This window comes from Rhinopithecus bieti, unplaced genomic scaffold (assembly GCF_001698545.2).
Source record: "Rhinopithecus bieti isolate Rb0 unplaced genomic scaffold, ASM169854v2 scaffold_26428, whole genome shotgun sequence".
Taxonomy (NCBI): Eukaryota; Metazoa; Chordata; class Mammalia; order Primates; family Cercopithecidae; genus Rhinopithecus; species Rhinopithecus bieti.
This window is the reverse complement of record NW_016811745.1, coordinates 189,026-204,536: the sequence shown is the minus strand read 5'-3', so window position 1 is coordinate 204,536 and position 15,511 is coordinate 189,026. Positions and strand designations below refer to the sequence as shown.

The 15,511-nt window shown below is 38.2% G+C and overlaps 1 protein-coding gene across 1 annotated transcript in view; it reads left to right on the top strand.

The window, feature by feature from the left end:
* The window catches only part of AKAP9 (A-kinase anchoring protein 9), a 175,645-nt gene that overhangs the window by 29,941 nt on the left and 130,193 nt on the right, over positions 1 to 15,511 (top strand). The window contains 2 exon segments of the mRNA XM_017894950.1: positions 6,549 to 6,806; positions 12,766 to 12,810. Coding sequence (XP_017750439.1) covers positions 6,549 to 6,806; positions 12,766 to 12,810 — 303 coding nt within the window.

Here is a 15,511-nt window from a genome sequence, read left to right as displayed (position 1 = left end):
AGGTTGTAGAAGATAGAATATTGCTGAACAGCGAGTGTACCTGTCTGATTCTTACTTTGGAAGGTTCCTCTCAGGGGTGTACTCCACCCTGTGAGGTGTGGGGTGTCAGACTGCCCCTAGTGGGGGATGTCTCCCAGTTAGGCTACTCAGGGGTCAGGGACTCACTTGAGCAGGCAGTCTGTCCATTCTCAGATCTCAACCTCTGTGTGGGGAGATCCACTGCTCTCTTCAAAGCTGTCAGACAGAGTCGTTCGCGTCTGCACAGGCCTCTGCTGCTTCCCTTTTGTTGTTTAGCTGTGCCCTGTCCCCAGAGGTGGAGTCTCAGTTGAAAATGCAGAAATCACCGGTCTTCTGTGTCGCTCGCGCTGGGAGTTGGAGACTGGAGCTGTTCCTAATCGGCCATCTTGCTCTTCCTTCTCGGGGTGTTGTTCTTGATTCTTTCAATGTGATGTATCACATTTGTTGAGTTGCACATGTTTAACTACCCTTGTATCTTTGGGATGAATCCCACTTGATCATGGTGAGTGATCTTTTTAATGTGTTGTTGAATTCAGTTTGCTAGTATTTTTTTGAGGATTTTTGCATCTATGTTCATGAGTGATATTGGCCTATAGTTTTCTTTTTCTGTTGTGTTCTTGTCTGGTTTTGGTATCAGGATAATGTTGGTTTCATAGAATGAGTTTGGAAGTACTCCTTTCTCTTCAGTTTTTTGAAGAGTTTGTGAAGAATTGTTATTCTTTCTTCAAATGTTTGGTAGAATTCAGAAGTGAAGCCATCAAGTCCTGGGCTTTTCTTTGATGGGGGACTCTGTGTGTGTGTGTGTGTGTGTGTGTGTGAGATTGGGTATCATTCTGTTGTGAGGCTGGAGTGCAGTGGTGTGTTCACAGGTCACTGCAACCTCTGCCTCCTGGGCTCAAGCCGTCTTCCCATGTCAGCCTCCCAAGTAGCTGGGACCACAGGCATGTGCCACCATGCCTGGTTAATTTTTTTGTATTTTGGTAGAGACGAGATTTTGCCATGTTGCCCAGGCTGGTCTCAAACTCCTGAGTTCAAGCCCAAGCAATCTGCTTACTTCAGCCTCTGAAAGTGCTGAGATTACAGGTGTGAGCCACCACTCCCAGCTTGATGAGAGACTTTTTATTGAGGCTTCGATTTCATTATTGGTTTGTTGAGGTTTTCTATTTCTTCATGGTTCAATTTTGATGGGTTCTATGTGTCCAGGAATTTACTTATCTTTTCTTCTAGGTTTTGAATTTGTTAGCATATAGTTGTTCGTAATAGTCTGTAATGATTTTGTATTTCTGTGGTCTCATTTTTTATATCTTCTTTTTCATTTCTGATTTTATTTGACCTTTCTCCTTTTGTGACAATTAGGATAGCTAAAGGTTTGTTGATTTTATGTTTTCAGAAAAGCAACTTTTTGTTTCATTGACTTCTGTATTGACTGTTTTGGCCTCAAATTCATTTGTCTCTGCTTTGATTTTTGTTACTTCTTTTCTTCTACTAATTTTGGGTTTGGTTTGTTCTTGGTTTTCTAGTTCTTTGCAGTGCATTGTTTGGTTGTTTGTTTAAAGTCTTTCTCATATTGTTTTATTGGTATAAATTTCCCTCTCAGTACTGCTTTTGCTTTATCACCTAGATTTTGGTATGTTGTATCTCCATTTTCGTTTCTTTCAAGAAATTTAAAAATTGCCCTTTTAATTTCGTCATGGACCCATTTGTCCTGCAGGAATATGTTGGTTTTTTGTTTGTTTGTTTTGTTTTTTGAGACAGGGCTTTCTCTGTTGCCCAGGCTGGAGTGCAGTGGACCTCCTGGGCTCAAGCAATCCTCCTGTCTGAGCCTCTCAAGTAGCTGGGACCACAGGCGTGGGACACCATGCCTAGCCAATGTTTTGAATTTTTGTAGGTTTGAGACTAACCTGGGCAACAAAGTGAAATCTTGTTGTCCAGGTTTGTTTTGAACTCCTGGGCTCAAGCAGTCATCCCACCTCAGCCACTCAAAGTGCTGGGATTACAGCCATGAGCCACCATGCCCAGCAGGAACATGCTTAATTATTATTTGTTTGTGTTTTCTGAGGTTCTTCTTGTGACTTATTTTTAGTTTTATTCCATTATGGTCAGAAACGATACTTGATATGATTTCTAACTTTTGAATTTGTTGAGACTTGTTTTATGACCTAATATATGGCCTATTCTGGAGAATGTTCCATGTACTGATGAAAAGAATACTCTTGGCCGGGCGCGGTGGCTCAAGCCTGTAATCCCAGCACTTTGGGAGGCCGAGACGGGCGGATCGCGAGGTCAGGAGATCGAGACCATCCTGGCTAACACCGTGAAATCCCGTCTCTACTAAAAAAACTACAAAAAACTAGCCGGGCGAGGTGGCGGGCGCCTGTAGTCCCAGCTACCTGGGAGGCTGAGGCAGGAGAATGGCGTGAACCCGGGAGGCGGAGCTTGCAGTGAGCTGAGATCGGGCCACAGCACTCCAGCCTGGGTGACAGAGCGAGACTCCGTCTCAAAAAAAAAAAAAAAAAAGAATACTCTTCAGGAGTTGGGTGAAATGTTCTGTAAATATCAGTCTGGTCTATTTGGCGTAGTGTATATTTTAATTCTGATGTTTTCTTTAATTTTCTCTTGGGATAATCTGTCCAATACCGGGATTGGGGTATTTAAGTTCACTACTATTATTGTATTGCAGTCTGTCTCTCCCTTTAGATCTATTAATACTTGCATTTTATGCTTGGGAGCTGTGGTGCTGGGTGCATAGATATTTATAATAGTTACATACTCTTGCTGAATTGACCCTTTATCATTATATAATGACCTTCTTTGTCTCTTTTTATAGTCTTGACTGGTAGCCTATTTTATCTGATATAAGTATAGCTACTCCTGTTCTTTTTTGGTGTCCAGTTGCATGGAATCCTTTTCCACCCCTTCACTTTCAGTCTGTGCATGCTCTTAATAGGCGAAGTGGGTTTTTTGTGGGCAGTTTATGGTTAGGTCTTACTTCTGTATTGATTCAGCCACTTTCGCCATTTTTAACTGAAGAATTGAGTGTATTTACATTCAGTATTATTATTAATAAGTGAGGTCTTACTAGTGCTATTTTGTTGCTTGTTTTCTGGTTGTTTTGTAATTCCTCTCTTCCTTTCTTACTCTCTTTGAAGTTAAGTGATTTTTTTTTTCTGGTAGTATGTTTTAATTTGCTGATTTTTATTTGTAGTGAATATAGTACAGTTTTTGGCATTGTGGTTACTGTGAGACTTAAAAAGACATAGTTTCAAGAAGTTATTTTAACGAGATGACAGCTTACCTTGGATGACAAAGAATAGAAACAAAAGAAAAAAAGAAAAAAAACCCTCTATACTCTAACTCCATTCCCTCCACATTTTGACTTTATTTTGTCTCAATTTACATGTTTTTATATTGCCCATTTCTTAATAGGATGCTGTAGTTATTAATGTTGTTGGCAGGTTTGTCTTTTGGACTTCATCCTAGAGTTATGGGTGGGCGCTACACCACAATTACAGTATAAGAGTATTGTGGGTTTGTCCATGTACTTAATTTTACTCGTGGGTTGTATACCTTTACATGTTTTGTTTTTTCACATTAGTGTTTTTTTCTTTCAGGTTGAAGAACTCTCTTTAGCTTTTCTTGTCAGACAGGTCTGTGTTAGTGAATTCTCTCAGCTTTTGTTTGTCTGTGAAAGACTTTATTCCTCTTCTTTGTATTTGAAGGATAACTTTGCTGGATACAGTATCCTTGGGTGGCTATTTTTTTCCTTCAGCACTTTGAACATGTTGTCCCACATCCTCCTATATGGTTTCTTCCTCCTGTAGGACCTCTGTGGTGTTTGTTTGGAAGTCTGTTGCCAGATAAATTGTAGCTCTTTTGTACAACTCTTTAATGCCTTGTTTGCTTCTTTTCTTTTGCCACTTTTAGGATCCTCTCTTTGTCCTTGACCATTGAGAGTTTGATTATTACATGCTTTGGAGTAATCTTTTTTGGGTCAAATCTGCCTTGTTCTCTAGTGTTCCTATACCTGGATATTTTATCTCTTTCTCCGGTTTTGGAAAGTTTTTATTATTTCTTGAATAAGATTTCTCTCCCCTTGCATTATAGTTAGGCATTATATTATGTAGTGCTGAAAACAGGCAGTGACATAGTACAAAAAAAAGATACAAAACAATGCATAAATTACAAAGACTCTCTGAGTGATCACATTCAGTAAAAAACAAAACAAGCCAGACAGTGAAGACTAGAACTCCCTTTGAACATTGATAATTCTTAGATTTGATCTTTCGAGGTAATTTTCTGTATCTTGTAGGTAATCTTTGTTCCTTTTCATTCTTTCTTTTTTCTCCTCTGTGTATTTTTAAGTAGCCTGTCTTTGAGCTCACTGATTCTTTTTTCTGTTTGATCCATTCTCTATTGAAAGCCTCTAATGATTCTTTCTGTTCAGCAAATCTATTTCTTAGTTCCAAAATTTCTGTTTGATTAATTAAAAAATTGTAATCTTTGTTAAATTTTTCTAATAAATTTCTGAATTGCTTTTCTGTGTTATGGAGATCACTAAGTTTCCTTTAAACTGCTATTTTGAATTCTTGTTCACAGACTTCACATATTTCTGTCTTGTTAGGGTCATTCACTAGTTCTTTGCTTTGTCCATTTGACTAAGTCAAGGTTTCCCATTTGTTGTTGTTTCTTGTGGATATATGTCTATGTTTTTAAAGTGAAGATTTTGTTATTTATTCTAGTCTTCTCTGTCTGGCTTGTTTTAGCTTTTACTGGATGTGTTTGCTTAGAGAATCTTTCATGTTTTGTTGTCTTTTATTTTTGCAGTATGTCACTGCCTCCATTTCAGTATTCCATAATATAATGCATATGATGCCTTTAGCCCCAGTTTGCCTCAGTTCTAGTAAACAATCAGTGTTATCCATCCTTGATGGGTAAGGTCCCAAAGGCCCCTAGGCTGGCTAGGGGCTCGTGCCCAAAGGACCTGTGGCATGAACCTCTTACAGTGTGATGCTGCTGAACAGCCAGTCTGATTTGGCGTCTCCTTTGGCCAAGTTACAAAGCAGGGTTTTTCAGGGCTAGGAATGGTAGTCTTGCATTCCCACTTTGTCTCTGGCTGTTAGGCATATTTCTCCCTTCAGATATTCCCAGTACTTCCCATGAGTCGAGCCAGGGACAGATCTCCTGTCAAGGAGCCCAGGTTGATGGGGAAGCTGGTTGTCCACCTTGATCTTACTTTTTCCAGTGTAAAAACCGTTGAGTCAGGGGAATATTTTCCATGTTTGGTGCTGGGCAGATTAGGAGAATGGGAATCAGGAAAATCAAAGTCTAATTCTTTTAACTTCTGCTCAGAGTTTTTTCACTTCTCTGTGGTCTTGAATACTATTTTTTTCCTCATATTTGAGTTCTGGGATGTTGCCAGTAATAATCTAGGCGCTGTATATTTGTTTTTGGTTTTCTGTGAGGGGGAGTGAAGGCAACTTGCTTCTATGCCACCATTTTGGGGCTATTAGGTCAGTGCAAAAGCAATTGCAGTTTTTGTACTGACCTAATAGAAGCCTCTGTTCTTAAAATAAATTTAAATAAGAAAACTACATTGGTTAAAACATGTTAAGTAAATGATACATAAAGGTGGCTCTAGGATAGGACAAAAATCCTGATGATGATATGTAAACGATTAAGGGCCAGAAAGCACTGCTGTTTGATATTTAAGTTATTTCCAGTTTTTTTCCCATTATAAATAAGGCTGCAGTGACCACTTTATATAGCCAAATCTTTTTGCATGAACTAAGTGTTTTTAGTGTACAGTAATAGAAGACCCAGAAATTCCAGAAAGCAAATTCATTTAGTGCTCTCTGTGTGCGTGTGTGTATGTGTGTGTGTTTTCGTATAATCTAAAATCCAGAAATTGGCTAGCACAGTGGCTCACGTCTATAATCCCAGCATTTTGGGGAGGCTGAGGCAGATGGATTGCTTGAGCCCGGGAGTTGAAGACCAGCCTGGGCAACATGGCAGAAACCTGTCTGTACAAAAAAATACAAGAATTAAATTATCCAGGTGTCATGGCATGTTCCTGTAGTCCCAGCTACTTGGGGGCTGAGGTGGGAGGATCCGTTGAGCCCAGAAGGTTGATGTGAGCTGTGATGGTGCTGCTGTACTCTAGCCTGGGTGACAGAGTAAGACCCTGTCTCAGAAAGTAAAAATAAAATAAAATCTTGGTGACATTATATTCTCACCAAGCAGTGAATGACAGTGCATGATTTCCCTTATTCTGCCTAATTTTGGGCGAATTTTCTTTTATTTAGACATGACGTTTTCAGTTCTTACCCCTCAATATTTCAGTAGGTTTATTCAGAAATGTTTCTTTGCATTCCAGTAGTTACATTAAAGACTGTAATAATTGTTTTTTATTTTGTCATCATTTTTATTTAGTGATAATTTGGTCTTTAAAAGAGAGACTCCCAAAGCTGCTTTTTTCTTGGTGGCAATAAAGAAAAATTATCTTTGACAATAATGGTAATTTTTTTTCTTAGCTTGCCCAGTTTCGACAAAGAAAAGCTCAATCGGATGGGCAGAATCCTTCCAAGAAGCAGAAAAAAAAGAGAAAAACGACAAGCAGTAAACATGATGTGTCAGCACACCATGATTTGAATGTTGATCAATCACAGTGTGATGAAATGTACATAAATAGTTCTCAGAGAGTAGAAGCAACTGTGACTCCTGAATCTACAATAATGAGAACTCTACCTAGTGGAGAAATAACCAGTCATGAGCAGGTCTTCTCTGTGGAAGTAAGTATTCTCCCAGATTTTTAATCATTTATGGTTCTCAATGTAAAGTAGTCATAATAACAACAGTCATTAGCAACTATGCACAATTTGATCATGATTTTTATATCCTCTTGAACGTTCTAGTAGTATGGTAACTAAACAGTCGTACCTAAAATATTTTATCACCTCAAAGAGGGAGTTTAATTTAACATTGTTGAACAACTGCAGTACACCAAAGATTGAGGACCAGCGTTACAAAGATGGATATGATTGTCTCTGCCCTTTAGGAAAATTCTAGTGGAGAAGGCAGATTTAAAGATATGCAGTGTGCCATGATTAGGCCTTTGCTAGTATGGGAGATAGGTGTCCAACTTCATTTTTTTTTTGTTTGTGACTATCCAGTTGTACCAACACCATTTGTTGAAAAGATTATTCTTTTCCCAATGAACTGACAATGAATATAAAGGTGAGGGTTTATATTTATTCCCTCAGTTATATTCTGTAGATCTGTATGTTTAGCCATTGCTACTATGCCCCCAAGTCTTGATTAATGTAGCTTTATAACAAGTTTTGAAATCAGTAAGTGTGAGTCTTCCAACTTTCTTCTTTTTTGGATTGTTTTGGTCGTTGCCTTGCATTTCTGTATCAATTTTAGGGTCAGGTTTTTCTGTTTCTGCATTAAAAACACCAAGGATTTTGACAGGGATTGTATTGAATCTGTTTTGTCATCTTAACAATATTAAATTTTCAACCTATGAATGCAGGATTTTTTATTTATTTAGGTTTTTAGTTTTTTTTTAATGTTATCTTGTAGTTTTCAGTGTAAATGTCTTACATTTGTTTTGTTAAATATACACTCAAACATTTTTTAAAAAATTTTTATTTATTTACTTTTTGAGATGGGGTCTCACTCTGTCACCCAGGTTAGAGTGCAGTGGCACCATCTCGGCTCACTACAACCTCTGACACCCTGGTCCAAGCCATCCTCCCACCTTAGCCTCCTGAGTAGCTGGGACCACAGGTGCATGCTACCACACCTGGCTAACGTTTTGTATTTTTGGTAGAGATGGGATTTCGCCATGTTGCCCAGGCTGGTCTCAAACTCCTGAGCTCAGGAGATCCACCTACCTTGGGCTCCCAAAATCCTGGGATTACAGGCATGAGCCACCGTACTTGGCTTTGTTTTTGTTATTTTATTTTTATTTTTTTTGTGGAAATGTGGCCTCACTCTGTGCCCAGGCTGGTCTCGAATTCCGAGATTCAAGCGATCCTCCTGCTCTGGCTCCCAAAGTGCTTATGCCTGTGAAATATTATTTATAGGCATGAGCCACTATGCCTGGCCACCAAGCGTTTTATTGCTGTTTTATTTCTAAGCATTTTACTGCGATTCTAAATATAATTGTATTCTTAACTTTATTTTCTGATTGTTCATTATCCATGTATAGAAATACAACTACATTTGTATATTGATCTTGTATCCTATACCCTTGCAGCACTAACTCATCTGTAAGTTCTAATAGGTTTGTGTGTGTGTGTGAATTCCTTGGATTTTCCCTGTGTACGAGATCATATTATCTGCAACTAAACTAGAAATGTTTAACTTCTTCCTTTCCAATGTTGATGCTCTTTTTTCTTTTTTCTAATTGCCATAGCTGGAAGATATAGGACAAAGTTGAAAAGAAGTGGTGAAAGCAGACATCCTTGTATTGTTTCTCATAATAAGGGGAAAGCATTCAGGTTTTTTTTTTAGCCATTGAGTTTTATATTAGCTTTTTTTTTTTTTTTGTAACTATCCTTTATCGGATTGAGTAGGTTCCCTTTTATTCCTGGTTCATTAAGTGTTTTCATTATGAAGAAATGTTGGGGTTTTTTTGTTTGGTTTTCATTTTTTATTTTTATTTATTTATTTACTTTTTTGAGACAAAGTCTCACTTTGTCTCCCAAGCTGGAGTGCAATGGGGTGATCTCAGCTCACTGCAGCCTCCACCTCCCAGGTTCAAGCAATTCTCCTGCCACAGCCTCCTGAGTAGATGGGATTGTGAGCCATCACACCCAACTGATTTTTGTATTTTTAGTAGACATGGGGTTTCACCATGTTGGCCAAGGTGGTCTTGAACTCCTGACCCCAAGTGATAACGTCCACCTCAGCCTCCCAAAGTGCCGGGACTACAGGCGTTAGCCACTGTGCCCAACCATTTATTTTACTGTTTTTTGAGACAGGATCTCACTCTGTTATCCAGGCTGGCATGCAGTGGCGCACTCATGGCTCACTGCAGCCTCAACCTCCTAGGCTCCAGGGATCCTCCCACCTCAGCCCCACAAGTAGCTGGAAGTACAGGCCCATGCCAGCACACTGAGCTAATTTGTGTATTTTTTTTTGTAGAGACGGAGTTTTGCTGTGTTGCCCAGGCTGCTCTTGAACTCCTGGATTCAAGTGATTGCCTGCTTAAGCCTCCCAAAGTGCTAGGATTATAGGCATGAGCCAGTGCTCCCAAACTGAGTGTTGAGTTTTGTTAAATGCTTTTTTTGTGTCTATTTGCAATGACTTTAATACGAAAACCGTTACCGGGGACAAAAGATGTTATAGCACACATTTTATATGATATAAATTCAGTCTTTTAAAATTTTTTGAGTATTTAAATGGTCTAACGTATAGTCATCTTTCTATTTTTCAGAGTGGATAATTGCAATTGATCTATCTTGAAGTTTGCTGATTCTCTCTCCCTCCTACTTAGATCTACTACTGAGTCCTTCCAGTGGCTTTTTCATTTATTTTCCTTTTCAACTATAGAATTTTTATTTGATTCTTGTATAATTTCTTTGTTTTATTGATATTCTTCATTTGGTGAGGTGTTGTTGTTACAATTTAAATTTTTTTTGTCTCTTTTTTAGATTTTATTTCCTTTAGCTATTTGACTGTATTTAAAATAGCTAAGTTAAAATCTTTGTTGGCCAGGCGTGGTGGCTTATACCTGTAATCTCAGCATTTTGGGAGGCGGAGGCAAGGGGATTACTTGAGCCCAAGAGTTGGAGACCAGCCTGGGCAACAAAGGGAGATCCTGTCTTTACAAAAAGTAAAAAAAATTAGCCGGGCATGGTTGTACACACCTGTGGTCCCAGCTACTCCAGAGGCTAAGGTGGGAGAATCGCTTGAGCCCAAGAGGTGGAGGCTGGAGCAAGCTGTGGTCATACCACTGCATTCCAGCCTGGGTGACAGAGTGAGATCCTGTCTCAAAAAACAAGACAAAACTGAAAATAACTTTGTCTATTAAGTACAATAACTGTGTTCCTCAGGGACAGTTTCTATTGGCCATTGTTCTTCTTGTGCATAGGCTATCCTTTCCTTTTTTTTTTTTTATATATGTCTTGTAATTTTTGTTTTGTTAAAACTGGAATTTTAAAAATAATGCAGTGTGGCAACTCTACTGCTTGATTTGGCCCGAAGGTGTATTATCTTTTTTTAATATAACAAACCAATATTTGGGTTATCTATTCTATAGTTTTAGCATTTTGAATGCAACAACTGTCTTATTCATCATTTAATTCTCAGTACTACCGTTTCTAGTACACAATATGCACTTAATGAATATGAGGGGTTGTATCATGAAAGTGTTTCGGATTTAAAAGATAATCTCGGCTGGGTGCGGTGGCTTACGCCTGTAATCCCAGCATTTTGGGAGGCTGAGACGGGCAGATCACTAGAGGTTAGGAGTTCAAGACCAGTCTGGCCAACATGGTGAAACCTTGTCTCTACTAAAAATACAAAAATTAGCTGGGCATGGTGGTGTGTGCCTGTAATCCAAGCTACTCGGGAGGCTGAGGCAGGAGATTTGCTTGAACCTGGGAGGTGGAGGTTGCAGTGAGCCAAGATCATGCCACTGCACTCCAGCCTGGGCGACAGAGCGAGACTTTGTCTGAAAAGAAAAAAAAGGGAATCTTGTGAGTTAGGAACCACTGTTAATAGCATTTTAGATTACAGGCAAGCTTATTTTGTTCTTGACCTTGGTTACTACTTCATGGAGAAGGTAGTTTTAGAACTTGGACTTGAATGTTGAATAGAAATTCCATAGGTGTAGATGAGAAAGGAGACAGTGAAAGTTAATATTTGTTGAATGAAGGGGTGAAACTCTCTGGGTCTCACCTTTCTAACCATTAAAACGAGATTCTTAGGTTAGATGAGAAGGTCAATAGTGAAAATAGTACTTTTGGAGTCAGAAAATTTGGGGTTGTTCTTGACTCTTTCTACTACTTCTTTTAGGGAAGCTTGAAAAAGCTGCTCACTTCATACCCAAATCCAGGGATGTGACAGTGAAACAAGAATGACTTTAAAAGTGCTTTTGTAAACTATAAAGGTGTTACAACAACAAAGGTGGTTATTTTTTCTTTAGTTACTACTCTTTTAGCATCAAGATGTTATGATTTTTCTTTCAGATAAATTGACCTTTTCTTTTTTATTGATTCATTTTAATTATTATTATTATTTTTTAAGACAGTGTCTCACTCTGTCACCCAGACCAGAGTGCAATGGCATGATCTTGGTTCACCACAAGCTCTCCCTCCCAGGCTCAAGCAATTCTCCTGCCTCAGCCTCCCAGGTAGCTGGGATTACAGGCGTGCACCACTACTGCCCAGCTAGTTTTGTTTTGTTTTGTTTTTTCTAGCAGAGATGAGGTTTCACCATTTTGGCCAGGCTGGTCTCGAACTCCTGACCTTAAATGATCCACCCACCTCAGCCTCCCAAAGTGCTGGGATTACAGGTGTGAGTCACCACACCTGGCCGAACTTTTCTAACAGTAGCATTTTAGGACTTTGTTTCATTTTAAAGAGGTACAGTAGTTCCTCCTCATTTGTGGATAGTTGTATTATTCCATGTTCATGCTGCTGATAAAGACATACCAGAGACTAGGTCATTTATAAAGAAAAAGAGGTTTAATGGACTCACAGTTCCACATGGCTGGGGAAGCCTCACAATCATGGTGGAAGGCAAAAGGCACGTCTTACATGGCAGCAGACGAGAGAAATGAGAGCCAAGGGAAAAGGGAAACCCCTTATAAAACCATCAGATCTCGTGAGACTTACTCATTACGACAAGAACGGTATGGGGGAAACTGCTCTCATGATTCAGTTGTGTCCCAGCAGGTCCCTCCTAAAACACATGGGAATTATGGGAGCTACAATTCAAGATGACATTTGGATGGGGAACTCAGCCAAACCATATTGAGAGTATAGTCCAACACCCACAGTGGAGACCTGAAACCACAGATAGCACTGAACTCTATATATACTGTGTTTTTTTCTATACTCATATACTTACGATAATGTTTAATTGATAAATTAGGCATAGTACTCTTGTGCTTTGGGGCCATTGCTTGAACACAAGCACTGCAATACTGCATACTGCCATACTGTATGACAGTGCATCTGATAATGGAGGTGGTTACCAAGTAACTATTGGGCAGGTAGCATATACTGTGTGTATATGGTGTACAAAGGGATGATTCATGTCCTGGATGGGACAGAGTAAGATTTCATCATGCCACTTAGAACAGTACACAATTTAAAACTTATGAATTTATTTTTGGAATTTTCCATTTTAATATTTTCTAACCACAATTAACCATGGGTAACTGAAATTATAGGAAGCCATACTATACAGAGGGGGCTACTGTATGAGGATTGAAGAATTTTGTCTTACTTGGTACTTTTGGCTTACAAATGATATGTATATGAGACTCTGTATGAAAGTACCTCTTGATACTTCTGTATTTAGAAAAATGCCTACTGGTACATTTTAGTTGCATTATTTTGCCATTGTTATTTATAATTAAATGAAAATTTTAAAGATTTGAATAATTTTTACTAGTTTTTTAGTGGTATTTTATGTGACTTTTTTTTCATATCTTACCAATAGCAATGACTTAGTAAAGTATGATATTTAGCACAAAAAGTCATAATTATATTTGGTTTTATTTTGTTTTAGCTGGAAAGTGAAATTTCAACCACGGCAGATGACTACAGTTCAGAGGTAAGACTAAATTATATTGATTTCTAATATAATAAATAAATGTATTTTATATTATTATTGAAATTATTGATTGTTGCTACTTGATTTCTTGTCTTGTATTGAATACTTCTCATATTTTTATAAATGTAACGTTAAGTGACTAGCACCTGAGGATTATGTATTACTGACTTTTTTTTCGGATTGTTAGCTAAGGTTTTAAGTCTGGTTGAATAGCTTGGTGTCTGTTTTAGTTTCTGTAAAGTATTTGATATTGGGTTTCTTAGACATGTGACTATTACAAGGCATCCATATTTAGCACAGTAAAAATATCAAAATTTTTTTGAGACTTTGGATAGGATATTTCATTCTGAGTAATGCTTTTTTATAAATGCCTGAATTCTGGTTAGTCATATGAACTTGTTTATTGACATTAATGTTTCAGTAGTAGTTTTACTTTAGGTGATCAAGGTATTTTCCACTTTAGGAAATACCTTCTTTGTGTGTTGGCAAAAGTATATGTCATTTTGTTATCTTTTTCTTATTCTTTTAGATGTGATTGTCATTTCTTTACTCCAGAATTTGAGGAGACTATAAACTATTCTGTACTCTGAATGGTTTAGCAACTCTGTGTGTTCAGTAAGTCTCAATTTATTGTAGGTTTCTAATAGGAAAAACAAAACCCTCCATGTTCTTAAATGAACATATTACTGTTTTAGATTGCTTATAGCAATAAAAACTGCTACTTTAGAAGTTAATGTGTTTAAAAGTTGGAATATACTTACTAGTAATCTGGCCAGGAAAATAATTAGCCAACATTAAATAAATGCATTGGTGCCTGATTTAGGCTAAAGTTGCCTTATGGGAAGTATCTTGGTTTAAAATCACTGCTTACAATTCAGAGTCTGCTTTTGTAACTTCAAATTTGGGACACATACAGTTGGCCCATATCCCTGGGTTCTGCATTTGAGGATATGACCAACCACAGATAGAAAATGTTCAGAAAAAAATTAAAAAATAGCAGTACAACCATAAAAAATATATAACATTTAAAAATACAGTATAACAACTAAGTACATAGTAATCTTAGAGGTGATTTCAAGTATATGGGCAGATGTCCACAGATTGTATGCAAATACTATGCCATTAAGGGTCTTAGGCATCCGTGATTTTAGTATCCTTAGGGGAGTTCCTAGAACTAATTCCCTTGAAGACACCAAGGGATTATTGCATTTGAAAACCTTTTTTTTCCTCTATAATGCTCTAATTTTTAATAGCTTGTATTTCTTTTTTTTTTCCCGAGATGGAGTCTCACTCTGTCACCTAGGCTAGAGTGCAGTGGTGTGGTGTTGGCTCACTGAAACTTCTGCCTTCTGGGTTCAAGCAATTCTCTGCCTCAGCCTCCCAAGCTGGGACTATAGGCATGCGCCACCACACCCGGCGAATTTTTGTATTTTTAGTAGAGACGGGGTTTCACCATCTTCACCAGGCTGGTCTTGAACTCCTGACCTCGTGATCTAACTGCCTCCACCTCCCGAAGTGCTGGGATTACAGGTGTAAGCCACAGCGCCTGGCTATAGCTTGTATTTCTTGATTGAAAGTCTTAGATGCTTTGGTGCTTAAACTGCCTGTATCTTTGGTGGCACCCCAGAGTTCCACAAAGTGCATTTTTGTCTTTGCACTAAAGTGAATTTTTTTTTATATGCTAGTGACTGTAGGTCAGACCATCCCATATATGCCCATGAAATTTGGTTAAAATTTGTGTAGCTGTTTTCTCACATTGAGATAATAGAGCAAATTTTAGTTTAATTTTTTTGTCATTCTAAGTATTATTTTATGTGTGTATGTATGTATGTATTTATTATACTTTAGGTTCTAGGGTACCTGTGCACAACGTGCAGGTTTGTTACATAGGTATACATGTGCCATGCTGGTTTGCTGCACCCATCAACTTGTCATTTACATTGGGTATTTCTCCTAATGCTATCCCTCCAACCCGACAGGCCCCCATGTGTGATGTTCCATGCTCTGTGTCCAAGTGTTCTCATTGTTCAGTGCCCACATATGAGTGAGAACATGTGGTGTTTGGTTTTCTGTCATTGTGATAGTTTGCTCAGAATGATGGTTTCCAGCTCTATCCATGTCTCTGCAAAGGACATGAACTCATCTTTTTTTATGGCTGCATAGTATTCCATGGTGTATATGTGCCACATTTTCTTATCCAGTTTATCATTGATGGGCATTTGGGTTGGTTCCAAGTCTTTGCTATTGTGAATAGTGCCACAGTAAATACATGTGTGCATATGTCTTTATAGTAGCATGATTTATAATCCTTTGGGTATATACCCAGTAATGGGATCACTGGGTCAAATGGTATTTCTAGTTCTAGATCCTTGAGGAATTGCCACATTGTCTTCCACAGTGGTTGAACTAATTTACACTCCCACCAGCGGTGTAAAAGCATTCCTATTTCTCCACATCTTCTCCAGTATCTGTTGTTTCCTGATTTTTTAATGATCACCTTTCTAACTGGTGTGAGATGGTATCTCATTGTGGTTTTGATTTGCATTTCTCTGATGACCAGTGATGATCATTTTTTCATGTGTCTTTTTGCTGCATAAATATCTTCTTTTGAGAGGTGTCTGTTCATATCCTTTGCCCACTTTTTGATGGAGTTGTTTGCTTTTTTCTATTATTATTATTATTATTATTATTATTATTACTA